This window comes from Conger conger, chromosome 16, assembly GCF_963514075.1.
Source record: "Conger conger chromosome 16, fConCon1.1, whole genome shotgun sequence".
NCBI lineage: Eukaryota > Metazoa > Chordata > Actinopteri > Anguilliformes > Congridae > Conger > Conger conger.
The window spans coordinates 34825374-34851860 of NC_083775.1; the positions used below are offsets into that span (position 1 = coordinate 34825374).

The 26487-nt window shown below is 44.1% G+C and overlaps 2 protein-coding genes across 2 annotated transcripts; one reads left to right on the forward strand and one right to left on the reverse strand.

The window, feature by feature from the left end:
* Window positions 1-2352: 2352 nt before the first annotated feature.
* Window positions 2353-18111, reverse strand: LOC133114886 (transmembrane protein 204-like). The gene is made up of 3 exons (XM_061224572.1): window positions 17289-18111; window positions 12988-13143; window positions 2353-3298 (listed from the first exon to the last, which is right to left on the reverse strand). Exons 1-3 carry the CDS (start codon window positions 17545-17547, stop codon window positions 3054-3056), a joined length of 660 nt encoding a protein of 219 aa, XP_061080556.1. The 5' UTR covers window positions 17548-18111; the 3' UTR covers window positions 2353-3053.
* Window positions 18112-24193: 6082 nt separating this feature from the next.
* LOC133114190 (uncharacterized) lies at window positions 24194-26063 on the forward strand. Its single transcript, XM_061223359.1, has 5 exons — window positions 24194-24310; window positions 24718-24763; window positions 25186-25325; window positions 25639-25951; window positions 26046-26063. Exons 1-5 carry the CDS (start codon window positions 24213-24215, stop codon window positions 26061-26063), a joined length of 615 nt encoding a protein of 204 aa, XP_061079343.1. The 5' UTR covers window positions 24194-24212.
* Window positions 26064-26487: the final 424 nt, after the last annotated feature.

Sequence of the window (26487 nt, forward strand, 5' to 3'; positions counted from 1 at the left end):
ACATTTTAGAAGAAAGAAGAGTGCAAATATAGGTTTATTTACTCTCTATTTCACACTATTCATTGTATTTTTCAAATGGATGAAAATGTATTTGTTTTACAGTCTCGGGTATACTTTCCTAAACCAACTGGCTGTATAGATTCCTTCATTCAGCATCATGGATTTGAACTTCCAGTTTCCTGCTTTCAACAAAACGGTAAATTAGGCCAGAGAGGAGGCGTGTGTGTGACCGAGGGAATATCAGCCCACGACTGATGACAGCAGTTCTAATTTATAGGTATGAGAATGTTCATCCACGGGACTTCCTACCCCTTAAACACACCCACACAGTCCGCTAAGCCGCAGGTCCCCACGTCACCAGCATGTATCCATCACTTCCCAAATCCCGAGGCGAATGTTATTCTTTCACCCTGCTACACCGCCGAACGGAGAAGAAACGACTTTTACAACAAAGAACGAAAGAAACGGCATATCCGATTCACTGGAAATCGCAGAGGGTGTAATAGCTCCGATGACAGTTTTATGAAAGTTTCTTATTTCAAAGCTATTTTTACAGATTGTTCTGAGAACGGCTAATAAAAAGAGCCATAGTGCGCATTCCTGCAAAACCCCTTCCCCCTCAGTGGTGGAAGATCATCGGGGAAAGAAAAACCTGTGCCAGGAACCGTTTAGACCCGTTACTATGGAAATGCACCCGGAAAAAAGGTCGGTCACAGCGTTGTTGCGCCAGACAGCGGTATGTCACTGTCTGTGTACACCGACCTGCAGGGAGATCTCTCATAGACACTCGTGTTACATTCAGTCTCAGATGTACTCACCTCGTAAAAAAACATTAAAACTAACTTTAACTAATTTTTCACAACATCCTGTTGATTCAGGTCAGAAGGTTGACTGGCAGGTGTTAACTGCTGCTCAAGTGTTTTCTTTTGCATGGATTCATACACAAAAGAGAAGTGAGTGTTTAGTCTTTGTTTTCTTTGGTTTCTGTGGAAATTGCATTTGGAGTTAGAAGGAATACACTACCATGAAGAGATATTGATGAAAAAAGTACTTTGTAAGCTGAGAGGACAGAAGAATTCAATCAGAAACTGGGTATATTAAGGACAACTGTTTGGAAAGTCTTGGAAAAATAAAGAAACCAGCGTTTGACTCAAAAATAAACACCGGGCAGGTCAGCCAAACAAGAAGATTACAGTTCATGAAGAATAAATCCTAAGAGCTGTGAAGAAAATCCATTAAACGATGGTGAAAACTTTATTACTGATGTAACGGAGGATGGTAGCAGTATGGTTCAATCAGAAGTGCGCTGACGGATTCTGTCTGGCTATGCACAAAGAGACTTCTCCAACCTCATCAGCCGGAACATACTCTTGCAGACAATGACCCTAAACACACTGCTTATGCAACAACAGTGTTGTTCATCAGTGGGAAGAAGTGGAAGGTTTTTGGCTGGTCAACTCAGCAACTTGATTTAAATGCAATCAAGCGTTTCTCTTGCTGAAGAGGACACTCAACTAAACTAAAATGGGTGCAGCAAAGGCCTGGAAAGACATCCAAAGAAAGTTCCAAATGTTTGGTGATGCCACTGGATCAGAGACTGGATGCAGTTATTGCAGTTAAATTTGTCTGTTGACTAAATTTTGCACAGCTGAAAACAAGAGGGACTCCACACTAAAGCTGTTTCTGTTATAGTAAATGATAAAACATACAGTATATGCGTGTAAATACCATGAAATAAAAGCAGATTGTCTGTGGTTTTGTCATGTTTTAATCTCAAATCCAAATGCCTGAAGTGTAAAAATGATAAATGTAACACTTGTACATATTTTCAAAGCTATACATTTTTGGTAAACAAAGTCAGAAAGAAGAATACTTTTACATTTCATTTCCTCAATAAAATTCATGAAATATCCCCATAGCCCTAATTATACATGTCAACACCAAATGACCCTTTTACATGACTCAAAATATGTGGGCAGGGGTTAAAATTGGTCATGTTTGACAACCAGTTTTACCTGAAAATAAGGTCTCTATTAAGGTCACTGTAAAATGTTGAGTGTTAATCCAACTCTTACAAAGGGCGTGGTACCAACTGGACTCGTATGTACACTGCAATTGGAATAACATTGGACATTTTACTGCATCGACACAGAAGCCACTATAGGTGGACATGGTGTGCATTTAATGGTGTGTCAGGGAAATAATCCAGATTTGAGCTGATAATTAAGTGAATGGGAAACCTATTGTCTGTGTCCCACTTCCAATGTTACCTGTATCTGTGTGAACCAACCAACTGCATTGGACTGGGTTCTCATATGCAATATGTTGTTTAGAAACAGGAAACAACACTGGTGACTGTGCTACAAAGATGTTCATACATTTATTACATATTTACCTGCGTTAAGCAGGTAATAAAAGACACTTCTCAACAGAAACACACAAGTAGAAATGTGATGGAATAACAGTATAATATTTATATGACCATACAAAATTGGTATACTTAATACATGTACCACAAGCGAGCGTGTTATAAAAGGAAATAAATCCATGAGTTAGCGTTGTTCCCCATCCACTTCAATTTTTGTTCTTTCCAACATTCTTGGTCAATTTACATGAACATAGTTACCACTACATTTATAGTCTGGTACCAAATAGCCCTTGATGAATATATTGCAACCTACCAGTAGAAATCTTAAATATGCGTAAATTTGGAAAATGCTTGTACTATCTGAAACTATTTGTTTTGATGTGCTGTGTTAAGTTGCATTAGCAGCATATTCATGTTGTGCTAATTTAAGGTTGAATCTATAAATAATATAAGTAATCACTCAGGTTTTTGACCTTATCTGACCGTGAAACTTTGCCCAGACTTTGGCATCACGCTACTGCGTTGCGCAAGAATAAGCTACACAACAAAAAAACACAGACGGATAACGCCAAGACTAAACGGAACCCCGGCAACCGAATTCACGGTAATCCGAATGAGGCTTGCTTGACCCATCGCCACGGTCCATGATCCTCTGCTGGTGGGTGTTGGGTAAATGGGTTCGGGTTCAGCAGGGAGATTCCACGTAGTCGTTGTCGAGGCGCGGGCGCAGCGGAGACGTAAGCGATCGGCTGATGAAGACGATGCGTGGCGCGAGGCAGTCCTCCCGCTGGTGTAGAATGTTCCAGATGAGCACCGCGGCCGCCAGCGTCGCCAACAAGCAGGCGGCAATGTTCAGGTAGCACGAGTAGGACAGGTGTGTGAACGGACCAATGCGATAGAACGTCACCAGCCCGATGACCAGCACGAAGCCTACAGGAACGCAGGAGAAAGGGGGATCGTCAAAACTAAAATTGTGGAGTACGGAGCCAAATGCAGAAACAACGTCTTTGTGCCAAGACTTATGGAGCTCGCTGCTTATAAAAACGCTCATACACACTGTACAAATACATACACAATTATGCCTTACCTACAAGCTAAACAGATTCAGAAAGCAGTGTTTATGGTTTCTGAGCTACTTAATGAGCTTCTGGGGACCGTAAAAGCCGAGCACAAGACGTTTGAGTGTTCCTCCCGACTTATTTCCGACTGCACTGAACTGTGTCCTCAGTGCGCCTGGACAGTCACTGACCCAGAGTAACGTACGAGTACATACTAAAACTCCAGGAGAAAACTCTAAGAGAAATACAGGGAAGCCAAAATGTAGCGTGCTCAAGGACACATCGCAGGAGGTTAAAGGAATCGGTGAAAATGACCGGCGAAAACCAACATTCATTGAGTCAAACACTAAATGGTATGGTAGTACACTGTAGTATTTCAGCTGAAGTGTGAGCGACCCCAGTGAAATGAGCACAGGCTCTGGGACTAGGTTGGACTCAGTTAGTCATGGTCCCCTCTTGCGTGCATTCGTCTCTCTGTTGTAGCTCCCCTCCCACAGCCCAAAATAGAGTAATTTATCTGCGCTAAGTCATTTCCCTTCACAGGCTAATCCTCTGCCAGGGGTGGTGTGGCCAGCAGGCCCCAGATAGCAGGTCCGTCTGGGGGAAGCATCGCCCCCCTGACCTCAGGAAGCGGGAGTCTGTCCCGGGGCGCCCTTCCAGGCCGCTCCGCTGGCCTCATCCGCTTGTCCAGCCAAACCCTCCGTCATGACGGGAGTCTCTTTTTGAGGGGTTATTTTTTTGCCGGTGGGTCCATTTGCAAAGAATGTCTGTGATATTATCCTGCCGTCTTTTTTTTCTTTTCTTTTTGCCATCTTTTTTTTTGAACACTGTGAACTTTCAAGTTAGAAATATGGAAATGTGCGAGAAAAGAACGCTTGGAAAAGAATGCTTTCATTGCCTAACGCAGAGTGAATGAAGCCTGCCCCACACGCTGGATGTGTGGAGTGGTGGTTTCATGTTTTTGGCAATGCTCCCATGAGGGTACGAAAACAGCCATGTAAAACAGAATGGGTTATTCCAGACCAGCGCTGCACTTTATCAAAGAGGATGTGAGTGAACCAGAGGCATGAATGAGCTGGTACACCACAGTGAATGGGTTGTTAAAGACCTCCTGTGTTTACCCAAACCGCCTCCGTTTCTGAGGGAAAATAACAAAGCGCTTCCGAAGCTCCTGGGCGGGGTCGGGGGGGGGGGAGGGCTGAGCTGAGCGAAACTTTTTTTGGCGCAGCGGTATCTCTCTGGCTTCCTTGTGTCTTTTCCTTCATTCTGTCCTTCCTTCCTCTGTGCCCCGATCGGGATGGGCGTTGGGCCGGCCGGAGGTTCCGCTCCAGCAGGAGACTAGGGCCCCAGGCCGAGCTAAAGCTCTTCTGCCGAGCAGCGCTACCGCTGGCCTGCCATAGCGCCACACACCAGAGACTGTGCTCACCCCACATGGAAGGGTGCTGCTCTTATCTAGTCATTAAAGCCCTTCTGCCGAGCATTGCATTACCTTACATTATTGGCATTTGGCAGATGCTCTTATCCAGAATGACGTACAGTTGATTAGACTAAGCAGGAGACAATCCTCCCTGGTGCTGCTCTCATGGAGTAATTTGGCCGATAGACTTATTGTTACTTGGCCTTATTTTTTCATTTTCTTTTGATTTAGTTTTTATTATTTTTGGCGGAGAAGCAGGTCCAGGTTTTGGTCGGCTGGTTTTGCTTCACTGTGTTTTGGTTTATTATTTTGGGCCCACCAGCCATACTCTTTTCTTTTCTGTGCACTTTTTGGTTGTGGTTATCTTGTTCTTTTCCCTTGACAAATGACTTTTCCCACGACTGATGGACTAATTTATTGCTTTTTGAAAGGGTAGTTAAACGGGGGGATTTTTTCTGCATAAAGAGGATGACCTGTTCACTTGAGTAGCCTTGGGTTTAACCCTTTCCATTTCCCCCCCAGAGGACAATTTCCACCTATTTTGTACTAGTCCTATAAAAGTGTTAATATCTCAAAAACTACTTACTGCACACACATGGTTGAAAACTTAAATTAAAGAAGAGGCTTGTACCATTCAGAAAATAAACAACTAAAATTTGTTTAGTTTAGCACTGAATATATCAATTGAGGACCAACCCAGAACTGCTTTATGTTTGTGCATAAATTTGGTGCAAACTCGTGTACAAAATATGGTAAAGATATGAACACAGTTGAAAAGCAATGGAGCTGAAAACTGATCAGCTCCAAGTGGCAAGCTGAAAAGTTTTTACCATATTTTGCCTTTTTTATTTTAGTTTATTGTCTAAGTTTATTATTTTTGCCTATTACCCGTGAGGGGGAAAGGTGAAGACTTTTTATAATGTATTTTGTGTGGTGTTGGCACTCTCTTTCTCTCTCCATGTGGAAAACAACGGGAGAAAATCAGGAAGCGCTGTATCTCCCTCCCAGGGGAGTCACATGCTGTGTGACACTGATATTTTTACCAAACCAGAAATATGTCGCCCAATATGGAATGGAATAAAAATGAGCTATACAAATGTTGGTTCCCAACAGTTAGTTCAGGTTGTAACACTTATGAATTCAAATGCTTGACTAACTACAGCCAAGGCCAGGCAGCTGAGACCTACTCTCATACAGGGCGAGATTCGGAGCAGAGTCGTCTGGCAGTTGGAGGGTTGCCGGTTCGATCCCGCCCTGGGTGTGTCAAAGTGTCCCTTCGTGAGTGTGTGTATGAATCGGTGAATGAGAAGCATCAATTGTACAGCACTTTGGATAAAGGTGCTATATAAATGCCAACCATTTACCATACACAGATGCTAGTACCATAACTCTACTAGTTCCCTAAAACTCAAGTTTTATCTCATTGAAGTAGTTGCTATACCCTGACCAACTGAATTAAGCTTTTTAAAGATATCCATTTTGGTTCTCACCATCAAAAACAAAGCAATATATTCAACCAAACTGAGTTAAAGATTGGCTTAAGTAACATAAGATCACTGACACCAAAGGCAATTCTTGTAAATAAATAAAAAAGTATTTTATGTTTGACTGATATGGCTTAAATCTGATTAATATATTACTTTACATGAATCCACCCTCTTGGTTACAGTAATACTCAGTTCCCCATCTGGTAGGTCATGGGGGTGGTGTTACTGCTATATATAATTCTACCAGGTGCATGGGTGTGGATTTCCAATAACAGCTTGTGCTGACCAAAGAAATGCTTTTCATCTTTTTTGGACAATGTTCTCAGATGCTGTGTAAACAGAAATATGAAAGACAAGCCCTTTTATCTGGACAACAGCTGGTTCCACCCTACAGTCATCTTGTCCTGTGAGCTGAGTTTATATGAGAATGAAATGGTCCCCCTGTACTGCTCCTGTCCTGCCAACCTCCTGTCTCGCACTCAGTCTACATAACCCAGCGCTCTCCCCTGTGCTTGGTCTGCATAACCCAGCATTTGTCCCTGTGCTTGGTATGCATAACCCAGCATTTGTCCCTGTGCTTGGTTTGCATAACCCAGCATTCTCCCCTGTGCTTAGTCTGCATAACCCAGCGTTCTCCCCTGTGCTCAGTCTGCATAACCCAGCATTCTCCCCTGCACTTGGTTTGCATAACCCAGCACTCTCCCCTGTGCTTAGTCTGCATAACCCAGCACTCTCCCCTGTGCTTAGTCTGCATAACCCAGCATTTGTCCCTGTGCTTGGTTTGCATAACCCAGCATTCTCCCCTGCACTTGGTTTGCATAACCCAGCATTCTCCCCTGCACTTGGTTTGCATAACCCAGCATTTGTCCCTGTGCTTGGTTTGCATAACCCAGCATTCTCCCCTGTGCTTAGTTTGCATAACCCAGCGTTCTCCCCTGTGCTTAGTCTGCATAACCCAGCGTTCTCCCAAGTGCTTGGTTTGCATAACCCAGCGTTCTCCCCTGTGCTTAGTCTGCATAACCCAGCATTTGTCCCTGTGCTTGGTTTGCATAACCCAGCATTCTCCCCTGTGCTTAGTCTGCATAACCCAGCGTTCTCCCAAGTGCTTGGTCTGCATAACCCAGCATTTGTCCCTGTGCTTGGTTTGCATAACCCAGCATTCTCCCCTTTGCGTAGTCTGCATAACCCAGCGTTCTCCCAAGTGCTTGGTCTGCATAACCCAGCATTTGTCCCTGTGCTTGGTTTGCATAACCCAGCATTCTCCCCTGTGCTTAGTCTGCATAACCCAGCGTTCTCCCCTGTGCTTAGTCTGCATAACCCAGCATTTGTCCCTGTGCTTGGTCTGCATAACCCAGCATTTGTCCCTGTGCTTAGTCTGCATAACCCAGCGTTCTCCCAAGTGCTTGGTTTGCATAACCCAGCGTTCTCCCCTGTGCTTAGTCTGCATAACCCAGCATTTGTCCCTGTGCTTGGTTTGCATAACCCAGCATTCTCCCCTGTGCTTAGTCTGCATAACCCAGCGTTCTCCCCTGTGCTTAGTCTGCATAACCCAGCGTTCTCCCAAGTGCTTGGTTTGCATAACCCAGCGTTCTCCCCTGTGCTTAGTCTGCATAACCCAGCATTTGTCCCTGTGCTTGGTTTGCATAACCCAGCATTTGTCCCTGTGCTTGGTTTGCATAACCCAGCGTTCTCCCAAGTGCTTGGTTTGCATAACCCAGCATTCTCCCCTGTGCTTAGTCTGCATAACCCAGCGTTCTCCCCTGTGCTTGGTTTGCATAACCCAGCATTCTCCCCTGTGCGTAGTCTGCATAACCCAGCATTCTCCCTTGCACTTGGTTTGCATAACCCAGCATTTGTCCCTGTGTTGGTTTGCATAACCCAGCGCTCTCCCCATGCTTCTATCTCACACTCAGTTTGCATAACAGGTAGTAGCAGGCATTTCCTTGTCCTGAGCAGGGATATCCTGGCGTCTGACAGTCGGTCTCTCTGCTTGGAGCTGCTTTGGGGGGGGGATGAAATGAGCCAGCCCCCCACAGCCCAAATGTCATGTGACACACAGTACTGACACAGAGCCAGTCCCCGTGGGGTTAATTCTGGTTTTGAACATCCCAGCCCTGGCCTTATCTTAGGATGTTCAATCATTCCGCATCTAAACTGTTACATAACTTTTGTTTTTATGTGCGTTTTACAATGGAGATTGAAATGATTCCATTGTTTGTTTTTTTTTATCTCGCTTGCGTGTTTTCACGCCAACAAATCCCCCCCCCCCCCCCCCAAGAGGCCTGTGATGCGACTCAGCGACTGAAATGCAGTGAAGCAGGCGGGCAGCCCTGTGAGGCTGTGTGCACTGCGTTGAGACTGCAGCTCTCCTTTTTCACTGCAACTGAACTGCGGGTACAACTCGGCTACAAATCACATTTAGTATCAATTATATTTTTTGAAAGTTTTTTAAGTTTCGTGTTTTGTAAAATTTGTAAGTTTTCATTACATTACATGACAGTAACAATGTACAGCTGGACACTGAAAAAAATCAAAAAAGGGAGACATATGAGCTTTATAAGAGATACTAGTTTTAGTATAACACTCATGGAGTGTGCAGATAACTCAGCTGCTACAGAAAACTGCAGCGTTTTTCTCCAGAGGAGAGAGAGAGAATTTTCAAAAACATCACTTTCACTTTCACCTGACAAGCCATACCTAATAAACTGCAGCTAGTCATCCACAAGGTTGAAATTATACCTTTTGGGAGGGTTTATTAGAGGTGTTTTCTGGACCAATAAAAACTAATTAGATCCAAGTATACACTCACCGTGCACTTTATTAGGAACATTTATTTTACTTTGTTACACCTACTTATTCATCCATCCATCCATCCATTGTCCTAACCTGCTTATCCTGAACAGGGTCGCAGGGGGGCTGGAGCCTATCCCAGCATACATTGGGCTAAAGGCAGGAATACACCCTGGACAGGTCGCCAGTCCATCGCAGGGCACACACACATTTCACTCACACACACTCATACACACATACCTACGGGCAATTTAGACTCTCCAATCAGCCTAAACTGCATGTCTTTGGACTGTGGGAGGAAACTGGAGTACCCGGAGGAAACCCATGCAGACACAGGGAGAACATGCAAACTCCGCACAGAGAGGCCCCGGCCGACGGGGATTCAAACCCAGGACCTCTTTGCTGTGAGGCGGCAGTAGGCACCCTACTTATTCAGTGACTGTGGAATGATTGTTGGTGGTTTGAGTATCTCAGAAACTGCTGATCTCCTGTGATTTTCATGCACACAAGTCTCTACAGTTTGCAAAGAATGGTGCAAAAAAACAAAAAATAATCCAGTGAGCAACAATTCTGCAGACAGAAACTGATTGTTAATGAGAGACGTCAGAGCAGAAGGGCCAGACTGGTCAAAGCTGACAGGAAGGTGACAGTAACGCAAACAACCACACATTACAACAGTGGTATGCAGAAGAGCATCTCTGAACACACAACGCATCATAACTTTAAGTGGATAGGCTACAGCATTCAAAGTCTAAAAAATAAGTCAAATACATAACAAAGTGCTCACTGAGTGTATATTAAAGCATTGATGAATGCTTTAAAGACATAATAAACTTATATAATGAATAAATAAGCTTTACTCCTATAAATGCTCAAACAAATGCTAGCCTACACATTTGGACTGTTTCACTTTTGCAAAACTTGCTCATTGAGCTATGGTGTTTTATACCTCAGGCCTCATTTAGCAAAATAATTACATTAATAATTACCTATAGGCCCACAGTGCTCAAAGCAAAGTAGAACAATGACGATTCATCAGAAAGTGAGAGAGAACGGCAGTTACCCTGGAGCTGGGCTGCCTGTGAACAGTGTCTCTGCACAGATCTGAACAGATGGCTATTCCAGTGAAGCAACTCAGAATACGTTATTGAAGGCTACAATAACAACGGCCCCACTGACTGCCTGAACTATGTAGCCGCCTGGTTTCCAGGTCATTTCCTCTAACACTGTGGCCTTCTAGCTGTTTCTACTACAGGATTTGAGCAATGCTTTTGTAAGACCAAGGGCTGGCTGCTGGCTCTGTGAATGGGGATTGGTGGATAGCTGGCTGGGGAGAACTGGGGGGGAAATTTAAGCTTGATAGCATTTGTCCACACATTAAACTGAACTAGCATCATGATGGTGTTTCCCATAGGGGCAGACCTCTCAAGCTGGCTTTAGTTACGGAGCCTTAAAAAACTGGTCACGGTAATGGCACATAAACTTTTGGTGCACAAAATCTTAAGTTTCACAATGTTCCTCAATTTGTAAAAACAGGAACGAGTCATGAACTTAATATGTCTAATCCAAGCTCAAAGCCTGGTCAAAAATGACAACTAGGTTTCTAAAGCTAGATCGAACAGATGAAGAAAGGGAACCAATAGACAAGTTTAACCTTGGGAGCCATTTTGTCTGGACGCCGACTAAGATAATAATACGTTTTTCAGCTGCAGGAAATTGTTTGCCATCCAACCTGTAAGGGCAACTAAACAATCGTGCAAAACAGCCAATTTTAAAGCAACTAATAATCTGCCCAAGAGGAAGCATGTATAATCCAAACAGAAAAGGACCCAAAACAATATCAGTATGGCTTACTTTCTATTTCATTTCCAGAGATCATTCTCTTTATATCTCAAAGTTTTAAACTTTTTGTGCCACAAATTTTGTTTTCAATTTTGGTATCATTTTATGCAAATAATGTTATATTTGTAATCTAAGATGACCTCTTAGATTATCAAAAAGTTTTTTTGGAACCAACACTGGAATCCTATACTAGTGCTAGAAAAGTTGTGATGTTAACTGTGGGCATGTTTAGTAACTGATGATTAAATGTGGTACCTATTGCAGTTTACAGGCTAAGTCTGTGAATGGCCATACAGGGTATCTTATAACTTCACCAAATTAAAAGGCTTGCCACGGCTAACGCTTGAAGGTTGTTGGCTATCTGATCTCCAATTTGGAAATTACAGGTTCTACAATGTGGTACCTAGTGGCTCATGGCAGACATGTGACCTCTAGGCAGTTCAGGTCCAGGCTTGACACAGTGCTGGATACTCTCTTACTTGTTTAGAGTTTGATGAAACTCAAACTGGACGAAACGGCTTGTTCTCATCATGTACATTGTTACATGTTTTGGCGTTCTAAGCCAAAGTTTCCCAGACAGCACTTCACACAAAAACATAAAATACTCATTTTATCTGACTGATTATGTGAATATGGGATATTTAGTCTTTGTGGCTTGCCTTACTGCAATTACATGACTCCGAGAAATTAAGTCCTTCAATAAACAACAATGAAAGTGTGTAAAAAAAGGGAAATTAACCATTCACTAACATTCAGAGGCTGAAAGTATGGCTGTAAAGGAAAGCAGCCTATTTTCTCCTCTTTTCTCTTTTCCTTGCTCCTTTTTCTACTCCTAGCTCCACCCATTGGGAGACGTTCGCAAAAGAGGTGAGGAAAAAAATCAGACGGGGAAGACGGGGAAATCGAGAGCATGAATGAGGCAAATGGAATGTCCTTGCTCCTAACGTCAGTTTGAAGTCAGTTACAGACATGGCAGACGCGTGGCAGATGGACCCTCAGGTCGATCTTTATGTTGCGCTTTCTGAAAAAAAAAAATACTTGGGAAAAAAAAAGAATAAGTAATAAAGTACCCCTGTTCTAATGGCTTTTCTCATTCCTCTACAGTCACACCTATGGTTACACTATTGGGCTGGAAGCATTTAATTCACTGTGCATTCTAGGTAAGTTCTTCTTAAGCTCAATCCTGGGGACACCTGTGTATGCTGGTTTTCATTCCAACCACAGTTGCAATCCCAGAAAAATGCTAAAATTCCTAACTTCAACTTCTGTCCTTAAAGACAGTGGACCTCGATCGATTTCCAAAAGAGGAGAAAAAAATAAGCGCTTGGGATGAAGCCAGTCGCCGCGTTCGAAACCGTACACCTGGCATGCTCATCGCACTACACTGAGATGAAAATCAGCCTGAAATGTAGCGGGAGTAGCGGCGTGTCCCCGGGGCTGAGAGTGCAGGGGAAGCGCTGCTCGACTCCTCATCCTGCCGCCACGGTGTCTGCAGGCAGTCGCCTCAACCGTGCGCCACACCACCCGATTTCACTCATTATGTCACCCTCTCGGTTCAGATAACGGGCGGCACGGATGGTGCAGTGGGTAGCACTGCCGCCTCACGGCAAGGAGGTCCTGGGTTCGAATCCCCGTCGGCCGGGGCCTCTCCGTGTGGAGTTTGCATGTTCTCCCCGTGTCTGTGTGGGTTTCCTCCGGGTACTCCGGTTTCCTCCCACAGTCCAAAGACATGCAGGTTAGGCTGATTGGAGAGACTAAATTGCCCGTAGGTATGAGTGTGTGAGTGAATGGTGTGTGTGCCCTGCGATGGACTGGCCACCTGTCCAGGGTGTATTCCTGCCTTTCGCCCAATGTATGCTGGGATAGGCTCCAGCCCCCCCTGCGACCCTGTTCAGGACAAGCGGGTTAGGTTAATGGATGGATGATTGAGATAATAAGCTAACGGGTGAAGTCAGGTGGTGTCGCGCGGTCGAGGCGAAAGCCTGCAGGCGGCGGCGCTGCTGAAGGGCCACGCCGGTCACTCACTGGCCAGCTGGAAGAGGGCGGCGATGGCCTCCTCCCACCACTGCGAGTCCTGCCCCACCACCGGCAGCTCCAGGAGCCCCAGCAGGAAGATCAGCTGCCCCGTCGTCAGGGCCACCGTCGCCATCAGGTTGCAGGCCCGCATCATGTCGAACTGCACTAGGGGGGGCAAAGGAGGGGGTCGTTAAACTGCAGCCTAAATTATGCCTTCGATACACCTTCTATCTCCCAAATTTATGCTGCGTAATCTCCCTAATTTGCGAAGCGTAATCTGTCTGCTTAATTTATGTGCCCAGATATAATGGCTCTATAAATTAATGTTGTATTTGTATTTGTATTAGTGGTAGTGCCAGTAGTAGTAGTGGTAGTAGTAGTGGTATTGGTATTATTTATTTTAGTATATGCTCTTGATTTTCTCAGACGTTTGTGCGTGTAAACAAAACCAAAAAAAAAAAGTCCTTTCATTTCTGGTTGGAACTATGTCCATTGAGGCCATTGTGCTCATGGACAGCAGTGATGTGGCTTTCTGTACCGACAGCAGTTCATGTGCAGAGAACCGCTGCAAAGATGCAAAATGAGACAGGGCTGAAAAGGTTGAACTTGTGGGAAAATAATGTGCTTAAAATAATGTACTACGCTGTCTTCGTTTCACTTTCACCAACAGCCTTCAGACAATTCAGATCTATTTAAAATGTGGCTAGCTGTCCTGGAAAGGGATATCCGCACGCCAGCTCATGTTCCCTCTTTGACCTCTAAGCCTCCATTTCTTGCAGCTCCTCATCCATGAAATCCGCACTGAATAAATAAGGGTCACGTAGCTCAAGCTGTTCTGTTTTGAAGTTGGGCATACTTGCAACTCGAATTTAAATTTTTAAGTAGCTTGGCTAATGTTAGACATTTGGCAACACATTCAAGGGCACATGCTGCTTTTCAACCTGCACAAAATGTAAAAATATTTTTATGTTTAGAATTGTGAATAAACCCTATGAGAACAATCTATTCATATGAGCAACCTCATGAAAAAATAACAGCTGTAAAACCAGTTTTGGATTAACTTGTGGTGTATTTTCTTGCATTTACTCACAAAGACAATAATGCCTCTAGACTATTCTAGACTAGAAAATCTGTAAATTTAGATCATATGCTTCCTTGCACACAAAACTGTCTTGGCTATATCTAACCCAGTGATGTTGTCATTTGAAAATGGTCTTGTCACATGCCGTGTGACTCCCCTGGGAGGAAGATGCAGCACTCCCGAGAAGTTTATCGTTGTTTGCCACATGGAGAAAGAGAGAGAGAGAGTGCCAACACCAACACAAAATGAATAATAAATAGTCGTCACCCTTCCCCATTATGGGTTCCGGGCAAAAATAATGAGCTAACACAATAAACTAAAATAAAAAAGCTAAAGAAAGCAAAACTGAGCGACAGCTTTTCAGCTCACCCGCTCCTCCCTTTTGCAAACTCAAGCAAAGGATAAACAAACTTAAATAAAAACTTCACCACCAAAACTGGCACTCTGGCCTGATCTACCGGTCTCTGCCCAATTAGTCATTAATACAGTAACAATTAACCAATTAAAATAGTTACTGTTTTAAGCGGAGCCGAGACAATCTGCTTCTCCAGCAGATCGCGTGTCATAGGTCTTTAACAGACAGGGATGAAAGACATGGCAAATTAAATATATCCCCCCCACCCGAAGAAAACAAATGATTCTGTAAGACCTTCAGATTCTGCTTTGCAAGTGATCTGGTCTTATGATCAAAATGATCTGTTTGGCACCAACAATCACTCCACGTTCAAAGTCACTCAGATCACATTTTTTTCCCCATTCTGATGGTTCATGTGAACATTAACTGAAGCTCCTGACCCGCATCTACACAATTGGCTGATTAGATAATCGCATGAATAAGTAGGTGTTATAAAGTAAAAATGTTCCTAATAAAGTGCATATAATAGAGTATTCGAGTCTCCCTCCTACAACAGCACCCCTGTTCTAATGGCTTTTCTCATTCCTCTACAGTCACACCTATGGTTACACTGTATTGGGCTGGACGCATTTAATTCACTGTGCATTCTAGGTAAGTGCTTCTTAAGCTCAGTCCTGGGGACACCTGTGTATGCTGGTTTTCATTCCAACCACATGTGTAATCCCAGAAGTTCAATTTCATTTTTAATTTGAATTATTTTCATGTTTATAGAGATTACTTAAGCCACATCATGCCATAAATAGCTATGCATGCCATGAAGAGTAAAACATGTTTAAACTGTGCTTATTGTGCTATATTGCAAAGGATTACAAAGAAAGTGGTCAAACAATTTAACTGATCAGTTTAAAGACAACTGAGGTGACTCAAAAGGCTCATAGCTGGTGAAAGTCTCTAAAACTAACCATTTGGTACACAGACAAAGCAAATGATAACGCACTATGCAAACCTGCGAAGTCAAAAAATTACTTGGGTAAAAATGATAAAAGAACTTGTGCGCAGGTCATTAATTGACCAAGCGACAGAATGTAACAAACACCAGCATACACAGGCAGCCCCAGGACCAAGTCTGAGAACAACTGTGCTTGATGGACATCGTCATTCACTTAATTTCACAAAACAAAAGACGATTAACACAAACGACTCCTGAAGATTAATGACTGCTGTTGTGTAAGAATGGGCTATTGCAATAAGACAAACATCCTGTCCTCTGATGAACAGCTTGTAGACGTCCAACATGTTGCACAATCTGGCCTTTATTGGCTCTTTCACATAAACACGGTCTCCTGGAATGCGCAGTACTCTCTTTAACGCTGTTTTTCTTTACAACCCGGTCAGAAAAGTCGGTCTCGTTGTAGCAACATCGTCTGCAAATTCGGGAGAGACTGTGGTGGCCGTGATATGCGATACAGGCAGCATCGTTTTACTCCGTGAAACCGCAGCTGTGCAGCGTATGAATGTGCGACAAGTACGGGCGTAAAAACACATCATTGCGATTACAACAGAGAATACGAAACTTAAATATGGCACTTCTTGAAAATAAATCTGCTGAGAAATTGAAGTTTAGTGTGTTTTTAGTTTGTTTTAATTGTCCACATTGCACTAATACAGAGCACATCAATTTCTCCAATCCCATTTGTGTATTCAGTCATATTTTTAAAAAATAATTTTGTAATGAAATGGATTGAATCGTATCAAAATAGTCAAATCGAATCGTGGTGAAACAAGAGATTTTGTGATCCATTGAATCGTTTCCAACAGAATCGTAATCGGACTGAATCGTCGTGATCTCAGATTTACACCCCTAGCAGCGAGCGCTGAACCGTTGCTGAAGTCCTGAAGCAGATTTCTGCTGCTGCCTCAGCCAAAACCAGAGCAGGAGCTGGATTCACACACAAACATGATATCGTTTCTCAGGAATGACACGTGATATCCAGTGGCTGAAAATGAAAAAAACCCTTCATTTTATGCCACTGTTTAGCACTGTACATTTTACCTTCTTTAATTGTCATGGTTACCATTATTTGTATATTCCATTAGCTTCTATTTGCACTGCCTTGAGTGCTCTGTATGAAACACTGCACACTCTCATAAATAAAGGTACAAAAAATGCCTAAAAAGGTACAAATGCTTGTCGCTCCATCGGTACCCAATAGGTACCCAATAGGTACATAACATTGTACCCCTAGCCAACAATATCTAATTCATCAGTACCTTTTTCGCTTGGAAAACGTGCTCATCTGTACCCAAAGAGAACATTACTGTACTTTCAGAGTACATTCTGGAAATTTCATCCTTGAAGAACAAAAATCTCCCGCCACTGCCCCATTCCTGAGAGTGATACCAGTAAATCATCATTCATGTTAGAGAAGCCCAGATGCCTATGAATGTCACTGTATAGCACTGTATGTTTGATCTTACTTTAAATGTTGTCATGGTTACCACTATATGATGTCTTGATTTGTACACTCCATCAGTAGCTTCTCTTTGCATTGCCCATTTTAATGGAGAGGGCCTTGACAGCCCTATATGAAACACTGCACTCTCGGAAATAAAGGTACAAAAACTGCTTGTGGCTGGGGTGGTGCCCTTTAGGAACACAACATTGTTCCCCTAGCCAACAATATAGAAGTAATTTGAACCTTTTTTTGCTTGTAGCCAAAGAGAACATGGCTGTACTTTCAGAGTACATTCTGGGGAATTTGATCCTCGAGGAACAAGAAATGTCCCTCCGCTGTCACTTTACTCCCGAGAGTGATGCGAATAGAGGTTGGGGCGTCCCCGCGGTGTTGGGGCGTTGCACGGGGCCGTACTCACGCCTGACGGTGCTGCGCGACTCCTGGTAGCCGGCGGGGTCGGAGCCCCAGCTCAGCGCCTGGCAGCGCCCGCCCTGGTCGCGGGCGCGCTCCCCCGTCCCCGGGGGGTAGGGGCAGCTCCTCCAGAGCCCCACGCTCCGCTTGCGCCCGTCCTCCAGCGCCTGCACCACCCAGCTGGGCGTGAACGCCGCCGTGTTGTTCAGCACGAGGGACAGCAGGGCCACCCCCGAGGCCACCGCCACCAGCCTCCGCGCCCACATGCGGCCGCTAATCCCGCTGACGTCCTCTCTCCCCCGCTCCCCCCCCTCCTCCTCCGCACGGTCACCCGCTCGCCTCCGAAACGCGCACTTTGGGTCTCAGCTAAAGGACATCTCCGTTCATCCTCATTTGGGAATAGGGGGGTCGTGGGAAGGGCGGCGGGGACCCTCTACCCTGCCTCCTCTGATTTGGGGACGGGGGCCGGCAGTGGGTTCCTCCAGCTAGCGGCCAGGTCCATTCCAAAGGCTCTTCCCAGGGTCCAAAAGGCGCTGAGTTCCAGCCCTCTCCTCCTCCTTCTCCCTCTCTCCCTTTCTCTCTCTCACCCTCACTCCCTCTTCTCACCTTCTCCGTCCGTCTCTCCGTCCGTCTCTCTTTTCTTCCCCCTCTCTCTCTCTGCCGTTTTCTTTCGGACGCCGTCCGTTTCTCCGAGGGGCGAGCGTCCGCGGATCCGGTGTTTTTCGGCTCTCCGCGGGGGAGGAGGGGTGAGTCTGGGATCCCTGAGGCTGTGAGTCTCCCTCTGATCTCCAGCACGCCCTCCACTGCAGCTACGCTCCAGATGTGTCCACGGCGAGGGGCGGTGTGTGTGTGTGTGTGTGTGTGTGCGTGGAGGAGGGCCCCAGAGCCAGGGAATTTTTCTTTGAGAACGGGGAGGTGTGCTCTCATTCTACCCCTGCAGCCAACCAGAAACAGGATGTGTTTCCTGCATGGAAGAGGACTGGCTGAGGGTGGTGGGGGAAGGGTGTGACAGATTTAAAACTCTCCCTCCCCCGTCTCAATCGCTCGCCCTTCAGCCTTTGTGTGTGTGTGTGAGAGAGAGAGAGTGTGTGTGTCTGTGTGTGTGTGTCTGTGGTCTGTGTGGGTGTGCGAGAGAGAGAGAGAGACACTCCACTACAAGGATACAGACGGATAGGAGTCATTTGTGTTCGTATAGTAATGTTGCAGACAGAACGGGAGTCATTGGTGTTAGCACAGTAATGTTACAGACAGGACAGGAGTCATTTTTGTTTGGGCAGTAATGTTGCAGACAGAGAGCCAGGACTCATGTGGGTTCGCGCAGTAATGTTGCAGATAGAGAGACAGGACTCATATGGGTTGGTGCTGTAAGATTACTCTCAGCGTGACGGTGGTAAGGGGGGGGAGGGGTCAGGGACTCACTCCAGCATTCTCAGGGCCCCTAAAGATTCTGGGAATTTCCTGTTGCCTGCCGTCAATAAACAGCCCACATCTGTAACTGGTGAAGCAGAGATGGGGGTGGTGGGGAGGTCGAATAAGGAACAGATGCGTGTGGAATCTGCAGAGAAAGTTTGGGGCGAGTGGGAGAGAGTGAGAGCATGGCCCTCTGCCCCTTTTCCCACATTCCACTCCATACTATTAATATCCCAACACTGGACCATTTACAATGAACATTCTTACTGTACTAAACAGCACATTTCAGTGTTTCACCTTTACTGTTCACCATTGTGAAAATATTGAGTGGAGGGACTGCCTACCTATGCTGCCTGGCATACAGTATACACTCAGTGAGCACTTTATTAGGTATTAGGCTGTCGTAGGCTGTAGTAGCCTATCCACTTAGAGGTTTGATGCGTTGTGTGTTCAGAGATGCTCTTCTGCATACCACTGTTGTAATGTGTGGTTATTTGCGTTACCATCACCTTCCTGTCAGCTTCGACCAGTCTGGCCCTTCTCCTCTGACCTCCCTCATTAACAATGCATTTTAGCCCGCAGAACTGCTGCTCACTGGATGTTTTTAGTTTTTCTCACCATTCCTTGCAAACTCTGTTCTGCGTGAAAATCATTGGAGGTCAGCACTATCTGAGATACTAAAACCACCCCTGTCTGGCACAATCATTCCACAGTCAAAATCACTTCTTCAGTCAGTTCTTCCCCAGCTGAAACTCTTGTCAATGCATGCTTATACGCATTAAGTTGCTGCCACATTATTGGTTGATTAAATATTTGCATTAACAAGCTGGTGTATCGGTCTACCTAATAAATTGCTCACTGAGTGTATAATCCCTATTAACCTTAATTATGTTTACCCTCTTAAGCCACATTTATTCAGACATACCTCTGCATGCTATAAATAATAAAGCCCCATGTTCACATTGTGCTTGTTGTGTTATACTGGAAAACAGTTACATAAAAAGAGGTACATTTGTAACTGAAAAAATTTAAGATAAATCAATAGGCTCCTAATTGGGTAGCGTATTATTTTTCCATTATATTTATAAACACAATGCAGGTTTGGCTTGCTATCATTATTTTGTCTTTGAATTCGTCATTATGCACCAAATTGTTACTTTCAGCGATTAGAAGCCTATTGACTCACCTCAGTCTTTAATTTGTTCAGTTAAAACATTAACTTTATGTAACGATTTGAAATATACTACAATATGAATATGGGACTTTGACTTCTTCATGGCATGCATAGCAGTTTCTGTGGCCAAAGAGGCCTAAAAGAACCTAAGACGACAATTTAACAGCTCATAAAAATTCTGGAATTGCAATTGCGGTTGGAACGAAAATCAGCATACACAGTGGTAGCCCAGGACCGAGTTTGAGAACCACAGTACTAGACTATCAGTTGTTTCGTGTCATAAATGTGTGCTAACATTTTATATACAGGCCTAGCTTATGTAGTGGCGGCCGGTGCGCTGGGAAAAAAAAGTCATCCGACTACATCACCTCGGGAATTTCACCCCAGGAAGTAAACATTATTATTTGATCCCTTGCTGATTTTGTAGGTTTGCCCGCTTACAAAGAATGGAACTGTATAATTTTAATCATAGGTACATTTTAACATTGAGAGACAGAATCACAAAATAACCCACAATAACAATGTACTCAGCATTTCTCTTCCTCCAAACACGGCGAGTCGAGTTGATGCCAAATAGCTCTATTTTGGTCTCATCTGACCACATCACCTTCTCCCAAGCCTCCTCTGCATCATCCAGGTGTTCTTTGGCAAACTTCAGATGGGCCGGTACATGTGCCTTCTTCAGCAGAGGAACCTTGCGCGCGCAGCAGGATTTTAATCCGTTACGGTGTAGTGTGTTACTGATGGTTCTCTTCGTGACTGTGGTCCCAACTGCCTTCAGGTCATTAACAAGCTCCTCCTGTGCAGTACTGGGCTGATCCCTGACCTTTCTCATGATCATTGATATCCCATGAGGCGAGATTTTTACCTACCTGTGTAATACCTTGATACACAGGCTACACAAGTTCGATAACTGAAGAAAGACAGAGACGTGATTCCAAAAGAAATGCAAATTTATTGAATCATTAATGACTATAAGGGTCTGTGGAAAGAATGGGAAATAAACCAAACCTAGGTGAAAGGAAGCAACAAAGGTTTATTACACATTTAATCAATTTATAAAATACAATATTTTCCTTAATTACTTCCAGTATAACTGCAAAATAGTTTCCTTAGCTTCCTAAGGCCCTAAGGAGAGAGTGGACTGAGGCCAGCAACGGAGAGGCAGACTAACTGAGCGTGTGTCCAGGGGTGCAACCACTTACCTACCCCACATGTATTCACTGCAAAATGGCTACCACGGCAAACAGGTGAAAAACAAGTGTCCCAGTGCTCTTTTAACACTACCAACCAGGACACTATCAAATAAAATAAAACTCAGTCATTGAGTACGTAAAAAGAATCTTAAAAAACCAAGCGCATGCCTGCATCACCTACCCCAGTCACAGAGAGGAGCCAATATTAGCAACCGGAGAACAGCCAGAGAAAAGCAGAAGCAGCCATGCTGCCACAGCTGCCTTAAATGCCCTAACGAGCTACTTAGAGGGCAGAACCAGGAAGGCTGTGGGGGTGTATCAAGACTACTACATTGATCTGGAAACCAGTGTTCCTACCACATATTGTAGAATTGTATTGTCTAATTTACGAGTGAATAAGTCATGGTGCATATGGCTAATTTGCTGATTGAGCCAGAGCAGCATAAACCTGCATACTACACACTAGCCCTCCTGGACTGGAGTTGCCCATCCCTGGTTTAAGAAATAGGCTAGTGGTATTCATATTTATGCATAAATTAATATATAATGGACTATAACATCGAAAGACCAAAGATGTGACCAACCTGCTTGTGCACAATTATATTCAGCTTTGCGACGTCACTTTCTATTACATACGTAATTTCACTAGAATTTATTTTTTTAAAACGAGCTCCGGTTGTGACGTCACAGTAGATGAATGTAGATGCATTCAAAATTCAATAAATAAATACGATACACACAAGAAATGCTTGAACAGTTCTGGTGAGTATTTAATACACGACGCTTCAATAAGGATACGCATCAGTTCAATATGGACATTGAACCGAAGTTCGAAGGAATTCATTCCAGAATCGGAAAGGTCGGCTATGCTATTCATTTTTTAAGTTATTTCAAAATTAAGTCATGTTCAGTCAGTCAGTTCACCAAGCTTTTTTGTATCTGACGGGAATAATTTGCTGTGTACATTAAATAGCCTACATTTTCATTTCTAGAGATGCTGTAAAACTGTTTACTGTAGCCTGGCCTACGCACAGTACCAGAAAAAGTTTAGTGGAGCTACATTACGTCATTTTCCAGAAGGGACGTTGTTATTCAAAACCACTGATTTAAAAATCGAATCCATGTGAGTCCTAAATTGTTTTTATAAGTAACCTACGGGTTTTCGTATTGTAGCTGGATTGTCATATTTGCTTGAGTTGATGCTCCTGTAATGAGATGGGGAGTTTCATGAAAGTGTATTCCAGTAAGAGTAGGCCAATCCCTCTGAAGAATTAGCATCGTGTGAAAGGGAGGCCTATCTGGTGAAACACGATAGGCTAAAATAGTAAAAGGTTCCTCTGTCATTCTGAGCTGTAACTCCCCAGAATTTAAAAATAAATAAATAAATCAAGCTCCGGGTTTGACGTCACAGTAGATGCCTCTAGAGTCCATTTCAGAATTCAATAAATAAAGACGAAAATAAATTATCCTACTTAAACAGCTCTGGTGAGTATAAACACAACGTTAATTAGGATACACATCAAGCAATATGCGCATTGAAACCCATTTTGGCGGAATTCATGCCAGAATCCGAGAGGTAGGTTATTAATTTTATTTTATTTTATTTTATGTCTGACGGGATTATTTTTCCTTTTTTTTAAAAATTTCCATTTCTACAGCTTCTATTTTAACGAGCTGTTAAATTGTCTTAATAGGTTCTTTTAGGCCTCTTTGGCCACAGAAACGGCTATGCATGCCATGAAGAAGTCAAAGTCCCATATTCACATTGTAGTATATTTCAAATCGTTACATAAAGTTAACAATGTTTTAACTGAACAAATTAAAGACTGAGGTGAGTCAATAGGCTTCTAATTGCTGAAAGTAACAATTTGGTGGATAATGACGAATTCAAAGACAAAACTAATGAAAAAACTAAAGCAAGCCAAACCTGCATTTTGTTAATAAATGTAATGGAAAAATAATACGCAACCCAATTAGGAGCCTATTGATTTATCTTAAGTCTTGAATTTGTTCAGTTGCAAATGTACCTCTCTTCACTTTAAAAGTGATTGATTTAAATATCCTCATCTGCACACAGCACCTGCAAAAGTACTTTGAAAGAACTACTGTCAAATGCAGGCCTGTCTACTATGCAGGCAAAATTACAAATAGGTAAATTTTATAAACTATTTGGGTGATTGTAAGCACTTTATTAGGTAGACCTGTACAGTACGCCAGCTCATTAATGCAAAAATGTAATTGGCAGTGAATCAGTGCATAAACGCATGCACATATTGTCAAGAGGCTGAGTTGTTGTTCAGACCAAACATTAGAATTCGGAAGAAATGTGTTGATCTAGTGACTTTGGCCATAGAATGATTGTTGGTGCCAAATGGGCTGGTTTGAGTATCCCAAAAATGCTTTGTTAATGAGAGAGGTCAGAGGAGAATGGCCAAACTGGTTCAAACTGGCAGGACTGCGACAGTAAAGGCTGGTTTATACTCCGTCATTCCAGTGACATTTGGTTTATACTTCATCAAATAAATATAGTTTAAATGAAACAAGGACCATAGTCAATGTTGAGCGACCTTAGAACATTCATAAACATTCTGTGATTTCAGTTGAGCGATCGAGTATAAACCAGCCGTAACTCCAATAACCATACAACAGTGGTATGCAGAAGAGCGTCATTAATTTTTATTGGTCAACACAAATTCCTGTGAGGCACATGGAAAGAATTTGGTAGACTATAAACTCAGCATGAACGCTTGATGGTATGATAATTCATGCAAAAGAACTGGAAAATGTATCCTAATGATGACAAAGTACTTTAATAAAAAAACGAAGTGCAAATCCCTCCAAAATATCCAGAAGTGGGCCTATATTATTACTATCCAAAGGACAAAACTGTTCAGTTAGCCTGGCTAAAGCAGCTTTGCGCTATAGCCTCTGTGCTGTCATGCAGTCTTGCTTTCTCTTGACTATTTGCAGGATTATGGAGCGTTGGATTCCCTCGTGGAATACATTGCAACTTTTGTGCTTTGCTGGGGAAAGAAGAAGTATGGACAGCAGGTGTGTTATTTTAGACATCAGAAAGTTACTGATTTCGTTCGGCGTTGCTGTGTTTACAATAGCTGATCGTGCTTTGCAGAAAGAGGTCGTGACTGATTTCATGAACCTACGGGAGAGTGGTCTGATCCCATGGTACGTTACTGTGGAAGACATGAAGGCATGGATCATTTCCGAAGACCAAGCTATCGTCAAGGAAAGGTTCGTACCACTCAGGCTTTGGAATGCCTTTCGCTCAGTGGGGTTTGAAAATAATGTTGCCCATTGTGAAACAGTAATTCTGCCTTTAGCCCTAAGATTAGTGTAAAAATCATGATGGAGCACCCCCCCCCCCCCCCCCCCCCCCACATCCCCAGGCAATTGACACCTGCATCATCAAATCTGGGATCATCAAATCTGTGAATAGCATGACCTTTACGCTGCTTCTTCTGTACGTTATGTGTTCCAAATGTGTTACTGTCACCGCAAGACCTAATTATCTTGTGGGATTAAGACTTGTTTATAGCAGTTTCAGCGAACTTTGGACTGAGTTCAGTTAATTCCGACAGTGTTTGTGCTGGGGCCGTGCAGGGATGAGAATTAAAACAGAGGAATTTGTTTGTGTTCAGATTCCAGATGGAAGATTCAGGCAGGGAGGATGGCCTGGTTTACCTGGTAAAGAACCTGGGCTGAGCACATACCATGTTCAGATGTAAAAAATAGGCTGAACAAGTGGCAGCACTTTGGGTTCCACAAGGGGATTCTGGTTCACAAGAAAGTATTTTGTGACGCCCCTGGCAATTCCTGCACATACTTTCTACAATATCGAAAACAGTTACGATGAGCATTGCAGTGTTACCATGATTGGGCATTCCAAATTTGTAAGAAGAGGCTAATAGCATTAAAACAAATGTTAAATGGTCTTTAAATAGCACCTTGCCAGGTAGGTCCTGTGGACACCTCACAGACCATGGTGGAGTCACCAGTAACCAGAGTATGGACAGAAAGAGGTTAACACTAACTCACCGGGGCAGTATCAGTAAATGCATGTTTCTCTAACTGACTGATTTTGGGCTTATGATGCCTCCTGAACACAGACGTGGGAGGTGAACATCCGGCTGAAGCTGCAGGAGATCGAGAGGGCCTGCAGACAGGTCTGCGGGAACCAGGGACTGGGGCCCCTCAGCCCACGTCTAGCCTGTGACCAGAACCCTCACCAGGCCGCTCTTACGGACCTGTAAGCCCTGCGCACACGCATAACATACATGTGCATGTGGAACTATTCTTCCCCTGTGTGTACCCTGGAAATGACATGTTCTTGAAGGCCCACTCAGTAATTTTGGTTGGTAATGTTGGTGCGGTGGATTAACTCATAGATGGTAACTAAGTACCTTAGTGGATCGTGGTAGTTTTTATCTTTGTTTTATATCTGTATGCTTGTTGTAAGCAAGCAAAATTACTGAGCAGGTCTTTAATTTGCCTGTTCACAACTTGGCCTGTTCTTATTCTGTGACTGTGGTTCAGCATGCTTTCTCTCTCTCACCCTGCAGGCAGTCACCGAACGGCGGTGTTTTACCGCCCAGCTCACTCTCATCCCGTTACGAATTTGTGTTTTTCAAATTTCCTGACATTTTTGACGCCCGCGCCGTTGTCCAGCGGGCCTTGAAGGACATCCTGCACAAGCTGGCATACCAGCCCGCCTCACGTCTGCAGCCGCTGCCAGACGTGGTGGTGGACGTGGTGTCCAGCCTGCTCCAGGTGATAACGGACGAGGGTGGAGCCCGTGACGGGGCCGGAGACGAGACGGACATGAGGCTGCTGAGCAGCATGGCTGTCGGCACGGTGGTGTCTGTGCTGCACGCGGTCCGTGCTGATTTCAGCCAGACGGTGGAGTTCTCACGGGCTACCAGGGACGGAATGGTGGCCTTCATTTTCACCGAGCTGCTGAGCAACGTAGGCTCCTCTCAGGCCCTGAAGGGGGCGCTGTGCAGCAAGGAAAGCAACACCACCGCTGCCATTGCTACAGAGGTCACTGCCGCTGTCAGACAGCTCTGCCAGGACACACAAGCCTTCTCCAGCCCTAGTGTGACACTGGCACCGATTAGAGATGAGGCCATCATGGGAGAAGTGAAACTGGTAGAAGAGGAGGATAACATGGTGGATCCCCTGCATGGCAGTTTGGGTACTGTGGTACAGGTGGCTGTGATGGAGATGCAGGATGGAGTAAGTACTGTACACCGTGCTTTCATCTTCATTTCATTTGTTTCATAATGATTGAGTATGTTTCAGTATCCCCCATGGAAGTGTAGTGTAATAAAGTGCACAGCAACAACCAAGTGGAGACAAATGCATTATGGCATCCATTTGCTTTTTAAGGGTGAACATTACAGTTGAATATT

Excerpts from the sequence above, each read along its gene's own strand:
- LOC133114886 (XM_061224572.1), bottom strand. The coding sequence starts at position 17,547 with ATGTGGGCGCGGAGGCTGGTGGCGGTGGCCTCGGGGGTGGCCCTGCTG. Across the intron at positions 13,144-17,288 it reads GTCGCGCAGCACCGTCAGGC|TGCAGTTCGACATGATGCGG; the intron begins GTGAGTACGGCC and ends TGCCCCCCCTAG. Across the intron at positions 3,299-12,987 it reads CGCCCTCTTCCAGCTGGCCA|GCTTCGTGCTGGTCATCGGG; the intron begins GTGAGTGACCGG and ends GCGTTCCTGTAG.
- LOC133114190 (XM_061223359.1), top strand. The coding sequence starts at position 24,213 with ATGAACCTACGGGAGAGTGGTCTGATCCCATGGTACGTTACTGTGGAA. Across the intron at positions 24,311-24,717 it reads CAAGCTATCGTCAAGGAAAG|ATTCCAGATGGAAGATTCAG; the intron begins GTTCGTACCACT and ends GTTTGTGTTCAG. Across the intron at positions 25,326-25,638 it reads CAGGCCGCTCTTACGGACCT|GCAGTCACCGAACGGCGGTG; the intron begins GTAAGCCCTGCG and ends CTCACCCTGCAG.